The 9216-nt window shown below is 40.0% G+C and overlaps 1 protein-coding gene across 1 annotated transcript; it reads right to left on the minus strand.

The window, feature by feature from the left end:
- Nucleotides 1–781: 781 nt before the first annotated feature.
- LOC125233639 (zinc finger protein 90-like) lies at nt 782–8247 on the minus strand. Its single transcript, XM_048139707.1, has 8 exons — nt 8130–8247; nt 7552–7690; nt 6668–6794; nt 6372–6496; nt 5194–5306; nt 4415–4643; nt 3088–3170; nt 782–1036 (listed from the first exon to the last, which is right to left on the minus strand). Exons 1-8 carry the CDS (start codon nt 8243–8245, stop codon nt 943–945), a joined length of 1026 nt encoding a protein of 341 aa, XP_047995664.1. The 5' UTR covers nt 8246–8247; the 3' UTR covers nt 782–942.
- Between the last annotated feature and the right edge of the window lie 969 nt (nt 8248–9216).

Here is a 9216-nt window from a genome sequence, read left to right on the forward strand (position 1 = left end):
AAGAAGGCTTTATTTCATGAACAACTTTAATCTGCCTAAACTTAATAATAGTAACTTTATAAACTAACATTTGTAATTCACATATGCTTTTTCAACTTAGATTTTATATTGCAACATTTACATACATTTTTGTGCGATGAATTCATTCATCACAAAAGAGTTTGAACTCGCAGTCCCTAACGCACCTATACTTCTTTTTTTCATGACCAGGGGGGCTACCATGAAGTGCTAAAGCCGTTCAGTTTAGGTTGAGAGAGAGGGACGGAGCTATGGAATTGCTGTAGCTTCGTCCCTTTCTCTCAACCAAAGTGAATGGCTTTAGCACTTCATGGTAACCCCCCAGGAAATAAATAAATTGTCAGCGGTCACCCGCAACACTAGAGGTACAGTATAATAAATAGTACTATCGTACAGTATGGCCACTCCCGCTCCCCGCTAAAAGTGCCGCCCACCCGCTCTCGGTTACCTCACAGTTACCGCCTGTCAAAAACGCGAACAGTCGACCTGTCATATTTCCCTCATACAAGCATAGTACGCGTTCACCTACACGAGCTTAGACTGTGTGTTAGGTACCGGCCACATCAGAGCGTCGCGTGTCTCGGGGCGCGCAACGGACGTCTCCGCCACGCCGCCTAAGTGTAATTCAAAAAACGTCTCCTCAGTACATTTTGTATAGGAAGGACGTAAGACGCGCCCCCAGGCGGCGCGGCGCGCGCCACGCCGCCGCCACGCCACCTGGGGCGCGTCTTTTGAATTACAGGACGTTTTTTGAATTACACTCAGGTGGCGTGGCGCGGACGTCCGTTGCGCGCCCCGAGACACGCGACGCTTAAGTGGGAACGCTGGCTTAGGAATGCGCCTCTTTCATATATTTGATCGCCAGTGGCCGGGTGGTAAGTCCGTTGCCGGCGTGTAAGATGGGAGTAAGGCGTTTTCTTTAGTTCAGGTATCCTGTGTGCGCATGTAGCTAGGCAGGATCCCAGAGCGCATTTTAGGCCGATTGTGCGCTTTTAACTCGTGCCGGCGGATCATTTTCCTGTAACAAGGTAAATCATATGCTATTATACTGCATTCTACTGACCCAAGACTTCTCCCACTGTTAACTCTCAAATAACACTGTAGATAGGTTACTGCTTTTTCCCCCCTTTTTAGGGTTCCGTAGTCAACTAGGAACCCTTATAGTTTCGCCATGTCTGTCTGTCCGTCCGTCCGCAGATAATCTCAGTTACCGTTAGCACTAGAAAGCTGAAATTTGGTACCAATATGTATATCAATCACGCCAACAAAGTGCAAAAATAAAAAATGGAAAAAAATGTTTTATTAGGGTACCCCCCCTACATGTAAAGTGGGGGCTTATATTTTTTTCATTCCAACCCCAACGTGTGATATATTGTTGGATAGGTATTAAAAAATGAATTAGGGTTTACTGAGATCGTTTTTTGATAATATTAATATTTACGGAAATAATCGCTCCTAAAGGAACAAAAAGTGCGCCCCCCCCCTCTAACTTTTGAACCATATGTTTAAAAAATATGAAAAAAATCACAAAAGTAGAACTTTATAAATACTTTCTAGGAAAATTGTTTTGAACTTGATAGGTTCAGTAGTTTTTGAGAAAAATACGGAAAACTACGGAACCCTACACTGAGCGTGGCCCGACACGCTCTTGGCCGGTTTTTTTCTCTTACTCTCTTACTGTTTGTTTTCGGTCATTGCTCAAACTCATTACTGCTGTAGGTACTTCAAATACTCATACATATGTAGTACTAAATCTTCAAATATATTTCAAAATTTTCTGTAATTTTGCACGCATGTACTTTGCAAAGTTTCTATCTGTGGAAACTTGTTATTGGCTCATTGTTTTTATGTTTCAAGCCTTATTGTAACTTAGCTGTAAGTAGAGATGGGCCGAATATTCGGTATTCGGCATATTCGCTAAGTTTTTCAATGTTCGTACGGCCGAATAATTAATAAATAAAGTAAATAACTAATGAAGATCTTACGCATTCCATTGGATAATAAGCTCCTATTTTAGTAGCTTTCTAAGGAACTACTAAAAATGCGTCAAAATATAAAAACAATTGTTTTGTAAAACAGTTAAAATTGAGAAGAGTTCAGAGTTGTTTTAACTAAGTTTTAGTTATCCACTAAATCATAAGAACATAGTTGTAGTATGTATAAACATTATCAATAATTTCATAGTTTTAATATTAACATTCGCTTTAAAAATATGGCGTAACCGAATATTCGGCCGAATGTTCGGTTCGGTAAGGGCTGAACCGAATATTCGTACTCTAGCTGTAAGTTTTCCTGACAAATAAAATAAAATAAATTTCAAATACGAACATCCTTGAGATGAGAGGTCATTAAGCGTTAGCAATAGGATTTATGAAAACAAGATAGATGTGAGCACAGAGATTTTAAAAAATATGTGTGAACGAAAACTGAACCAGTCATAAAATATGTTTTATTTTAGGATGTCTATTTAGAAATAGAAAGGCTAGGTTTGTTAAGACTTAACAGCAAGTAACTTGTTGCCGCTTTGCCTCGGGCGAGCCATGATTCCAGCGACGTTGTATGGCATTTATTAACTAACTAGCTTTTGCGCGCGGCTTCGCTCGCGTTAGAAAGAGACAAAAAGTAGTCTATATCCCTTCAACTACCTTCACTTAAAAAACCACGTCAATTCGTCGATCCGTTTTGCCGTGAAAGACGGACAAACAGACACACACACTTTCCCATTTATAACATTAGTATGGATACTATAGACAAATTACACATAGACGAAGCCTAACTCTGTCGCCATCAATCGGTGAGTAGCAGAATTATCAATACTACTCAACATTTTTCAGCTAAGTAATATTACAACCGGAACTCTATATTGTAACTCCCGTTTGTAATTTAGTAGTAAATTGTTGAGAAATGCACGATTGTGCCTACATGTATATTGTGTATAGTTGCTATGATAACATCTATTGTAGACTAGTAGTACAGCTACTCAGCCCTAGATGGCGACTATTACGCCTTGGATCGAGACGCGCTGGTGTAATTATTAGTATATGGCAACACTATTTTCATGGCACCTACCTTGTAGAAAACGCTTTTGCACATATTTTGCAGTTAAAAGGCTTCGCGTTGCTGTGTTGGGACGCCATGTGGTTCTCAAGTGCCTGAAACAACCAATAGGCAGATGGCAGATGTAAGTCTAGGCAGAAAATTATGGTCGCGCGATAAATGATAAAACATCAACATCTGTAGGCCTAGCACATGATGGCCGCGAGAGTATGTCGCCGCGAGATAGATGACCCGTCTTCTTCTAACTGTATTAATGACATAAGGACGGGTAGTCTATCTCGCGGCGACATACTCTCGCGGCCATCATGTGCTAGGCCTACAGGTCCCTATCGCACTATTTGTAAGTACGATAGGGACGGCCCGATGTTTTATCATTTTAGTGCAATAAGACACTCAATGTACCTATGTAAAACTAGACCAAAAATACATGACTATTATCAAGAGGACCTCGTACCCCGAATGTGGGCCCTATTGACTAATGAAAACGTAATAGTAACTTTCATTGGTAGTTATCTCGCCTGCGGGGAGTCCCCGTATGCTGCATAACGACTAATTAAATTGCACCACTTTCATTGGTAGTTATCTCGCCTGCGGGGAGTCCCCGTATGCTGCGTAACGACTAATTAAATTGCACCACTTTCATTGGTTGTTATCTCGCATGCGGGGACTCCCCGTACGCTGCATATCGAACGAGTTAAAGACCAATTATATTGCACCACTCATTGGTTGTTATCTCGCCTGCGGGGACTAACCGTATGCTGTACCTATACCGAACGAATTATCAACCTTAAAGCACTAATACTTGGGATCTTGTGCTAAAAGACGCTAGAGGTAGTTGCAACCATAGATTAAATATAACAAGATCATACCATCCCATACATTAAAATGCGACCGCCTAAAACCGCGCTTACACTCCACCACACATAGATGGCGCCACAAAAAAAATGTCTTGTAGCTTTCGATTATACTTGTAGATGGCGTTAAGTGTCACTTTTGACATAGATTTACGGCTCGGAATTGACACTTAATGCCAATCTACAAATAATCGGTGGCAACAAGGCATTTTTTTGTGGCGCCATCTATGTGTGGTGGAGTGTAAGCGGGTTCGTAGGCGGTCGCATTTTAATGTATGGGATGGTATGATCTTGTTATATTTAATCTATGTTGCAACTCACCGCTCTGAACTTGAACCCCTTGCCGCACAGCTGACAATGGAACCCGGGAGGCAGATGCGTGCGGCGGTGCGAGGCAAGATTAAAAGCCAGAAGATATAGTAGTTAATGACAGATATATCGCTAGGAATTTTGTGTTATAACAAGCTATTGTAAGTGTGACTCACCGCTCTGAACTTGAACCCCTTGCCGCACAGTTGACAGTGGTACCCGGGAGGCAGATGCGTGCGGCGGTGCGAGGCGAGGTTGGAGGCCGAGGCGAACGTGGCGCCGCAGTGGCAGCGCGCGGGGCGCGCGCCCGAATGCGCGCGGGAGTGCACGGAGAGCGCGTACGCGGTGCGCGCGCGGTACGGACACATGGTACACAAGTGGGGGAACGCGTTTGTGTGCGTCTGCCTGGAAATTAACAAACACTTTTAATAATAAAACTATCAGAATCAAAGTAGTTTTTTTGCTAAAATACTTAATATTAACATATGGTAACATGATGTTGAGGTACAGTCAGGCAAGAAAGTGGTTTACCACTTTTTGACTCTATTTCAAACACATACTTAAGGTCGAAAAGTGGTAAACCACTTTTTTGGCTGACTGTACATTAGATGACAGTATTCAGTCGGTGAAAGACATGTGCAAAAATTATACTACCGTGAGACACTGACATATTAAACATGTAAAATCGGGTAACTCGCGTAAAATTGTCGAAGGTAGCTCGACATGTTTCGCTCCGTAACTAGGAGCATTTTCATTGAGCACGCGCGACGCGATGCCGATGATACGCTCCTCGTTACGGAGCGAAACATGTCAAGCGACCTTCGACAATTTTAAATGAGTTACCCGATTTTACATGTTTAATATAACAAACACTTTGTAATTATTTACAGCGTACTTGCGGTGTCCGATCTCCTCCACCACGTCTGAGCTATAATAACAATAAAAGCTTTCTCACCTGTGTCTCTTGAGCCGCGACATAGACTTCAGTTCCAACCCGCACGTTTCACACACGTAGCCACAGGGCTGTGTTTTACAGGATGGCAGCTTCTCATGTTCATTAAACTCTTCCTGTAAGTTGTAATGTAAATTACACAAATGATTAATCGTACACTTTGAAACGAGCAATTCTTGTATATTTATTTATTTATATATACCGACGATTTCGGAAACCGCTCTAACGATTTCGCTGAAATTTGTTATGTGGGGGTTTTAGGGGGTGAAAAATTGATCTAGCGTAGCCGTAGATCCCGGAAAACGCGAATTTTCGAGTTTTCATGAGTTTTTCTTTCGCGTTAGTAAACGTAAAATATGGTCGTTAATTTCGCCGCGCGCGCATCGATTCCGCTTAGCTCAGTCGTACGAGGTCGGTCTAATGTACGCAGACAGATCGTAGGTGTAAGGGTTTCGAATCCCGGCCAGAAATTAAGTTTTTGTTTTTTGTTTTTTTATTTATAAGAGTTTTTTTTTATCTAAAGACGTGATAAATTAAAATAGAACAGAGCGAAGCTCGGTTGCCCAGATATTGTAAAGTAAAATAAGCTATAATCCCTCTTCATTTGGTCCGTTATGATAATGTTAAAAAAACAGTCTTTCTATTATATTATTTTTAAACTTTTTAACAATGTCAATTTTGGATTATTTTTAAGTAAGTAGAGTATTGTAAATAATTATAACGTAAAGGCATATCTTCGGTAGCGTAAAGGCATATCTAAAGATGCAACCCTCGGCTACTTTCGGCAGGCTTCGGGTGATCCGAAGCGGGAACCTCGCGAGACGCTTGCCGCCATTTGCATTTGTTTGATTTGAAGACAGAGCAACTCGGCAAGTCGGCATCCTTGAGTATTACCCTCGGTATTCCTAAGCATATCTCGGCATGCCTGAGTACTCTTAGGGACCATCCACACCCATAAGACGCATGTCTTGGGGCGCGCAACGGACGTCTCCGCCACGCCACCTGAATGTAATTCAAAAAACGTCTCCTCAGTACATTTTGTATAGGAAGGACGTAAGACGCGCCCCAGGCGGCGTGGCGCGCGCCGCAAGACACGCGACGCCTAAGTGGGGACTCTGCCTTAGGCAATAATTGCAGTCTTTGTGCCGTGCCGATAGTGAGCGCTGGGCCTAAGAACGTACCTGCGTGTTAAAAGACCCACGACATTTCCTACAGATCCATTCTCGCGCAACATCCGCGTCGCTTGCCTTAAAGTAGCCGCTGTGGTCTGGCCCATCGCTCCAGTCTGATGGCGCTTCATCAGCCACTGGAATATACATACATTATACTTCTCCAACTGAGGAGGGACTGAAATCTTCTTGAGGCTGAGGCGTAGGGTTAGAGCCTGTGTACATTTATTTGACGTTCATATGCGCATGCCTTCTGTATTAAATTCTCTTTCTAGCTATTATTCTGTAAGATGATAGATGATACTAACTCATTTCTAACTCCTGCTGCAGCCGCCACTGTGTAGCCTCCGCAGTCTGCTTAAGTCGTGAGGCCTGTTGTAATGTGTGTTCACACTCGCTACAAATGTGCTGAGGCTTTCCATCATCTTCTGTAATCTATAAATATAGCAGAAATATAAAAAAATTGAGTGTGTACTGTGTACGGGAAAACGTCCCACTCTGTCAATTGCTATAAAGCTGCCTTGTCAGTTTATTCACATAAAGATACAAGTAAATCTCGCCATAATGGTAAACATCAAAGTGGGACCTTTTGCTAAACACACTCACAAATAATCTTAATAGAATATGTTAAGTTATCAATAAACTTAAAAAAGTTAAGTTAGGATCAACCAGTTGGGGAGCAAGTAGGCCAAAGTTAAAATATTGTAATGTATTTATTTATTTCTTAAGTTAAAGATTGCTCTGCTAAGTATTAATATTGAAAAAAATGTTATCTACAATCTGCATCTGCAAGAATAGCTTAATTATATTTGAACTATTATATAATATAATACCAAAAATATACATATGATCACCAAAATTTTTAGGATTGATTTTAAAGGTAAAGAGCTAAGGTAAACCGATATATAAATAAAGTGTTTAGTAAAATGTCCCACTTTGTTGAGAACCATAAAGACGAGATTTGCTTGTATCATCAGGCATCTTCGGGGCGAGCTCACTCCATCGTAGGCCACGTCTTTGCCTTTGGCTAGTCTGTGGTCAAGAGTAAGCCCATTTATAATAAAAAGAATAAACTCACAGCAGCTTTATAGCAATCGACAAAGTGGGACACTAAACTCGCTCACATAATATTAATTCAATGTCAATGATATAAGCATAGACAAAGTTGCAGAATATACCAAAATATTCTAACCTGTATTCCCAAGATGTGTCCAATGGCGAAAACAACATCAAAGTCCAGTTCTCCTCCAAACATATTCCTTCCGCCAGATCTCAAGCATAGTCTACATGTATTATTAAATGTCTGATTCTCTAGAATTTCTTTTAATGAACTGTAAAATAAATAAAGATATTGATTTCATTGGATTTTTATAATTTAATTGTACTAAGAATGGGAGAGGATTGGGCTGCTAAGTGCTAAGAGGGCCTATCTGGGAAGCTGTGCAGGATCGGGACAGGTGGCATGCTCTTGTTTTGGAGGCCAAGATTCTCTTTGGATCACAGAGCCATATTAGTTAGTTAATTGTATGGTGATGTATACAAACAGGAAAAATGAAAGATTATAAGGTAACATCCAAGTATTGCAACCACTGCACAGCATTGGACGTCAAGTCTAGTAAGATCATACTGATAACCTTAGTACTCGTGTTTTGGGCACCTCTGTATGACGTGCTCCATTGGATTTTGCTTACAGTTCCATTTTGTGTACAATATTTTTTCTCATTAACAGGCCATTTCAGAAATTGGTCGTGTATCTACAACTCTACTCACCTTAGCATTTTTTGTTTCTTTTGCTTTATATTAACTTCCTGCATTTTAATTCTGTCAAATTCTGCCTTGTTCAGTTTCATGGCTATTAGTTTTTGCATTAAAATGATACTGGTCATAGCACAGAACTTAATTTAGATAGAAGAAACAAATTCATATATTTGTATAGGGGCCGAGCGTGTCAAATTTTGTACTGAAGTTGATTCTTGCCTGTAATTTTAAATATGTCTCAGGCTCTTGATTGTTCATAATTTTTGTGTTGTTGCAATTGAATATCACGTAACGAGGCATTTTTTTATGTTTTGGTTGACTTCAACTTACAAAAATTGACGCCCGAAAGCTGCAAGCTGCGAGTAAAGACGGACAACTCAGTGGATTTCACTGAGTTCATTTGACACGCTAAGTAGATACGTTTGCTTGATCTATGGTATATATGACATCTGTGGGTCATAGCGAAGATACCATGAATGTAGATATTTTATTTAGTTAATAGGAATAAAGCAAAGGTTATTTTATATTTATTTCAAACACAGCTTCACATAACATAAGATAAATCATAACATGTTAAAAAGACTAGTTGCCTTCTGCAAAATCTGGTAGCAAGGCAGGAAGATAAATCAAATATTTAACAAAATAATTATTTCCTTAATAAAGTTTAAATTTAATTTAATACTCCACAAGAAAAGTATGAAGAAAAGAAAACAATGAATTTTTTTTTTTTTTTTTGTTAGGATTGGCTTTTGCTGCCAGGGCACTTTGCCAATGTCAAGTGAGTAGGGGTGATTTCAGGAGTGCACCTAAAAATTTAACCCCAAATTTTGAATCAAAAGTAATAAGTTGCATACTTGGTACATAATATTATGAACATAATAAACATATACAACTAGGTATATACGCAATATTTACAAACTGATATTATTTTTTTCAAGAAAATGTGCTATCATTTTTAATACTTTGGGATCTGTGCTAGCTAAAAGAGATTTTATATTACAAGGAAGAGGGACTTTCAATTTAAGTAAGAGATCGTATAAGCAAAAACGGTTCGATGGGCATTCAAAAAATATATGTTCGATTGTGCCCACGCCATAAC

The sequence above is a fragment of the Leguminivora glycinivorella genome, chromosome 14, assembly GCF_023078275.1.
Source record: "Leguminivora glycinivorella isolate SPB_JAAS2020 chromosome 14, LegGlyc_1.1, whole genome shotgun sequence".
Classification (NCBI taxonomy): domain Eukaryota; kingdom Metazoa; phylum Arthropoda; class Insecta; order Lepidoptera; family Tortricidae; genus Leguminivora; species Leguminivora glycinivorella.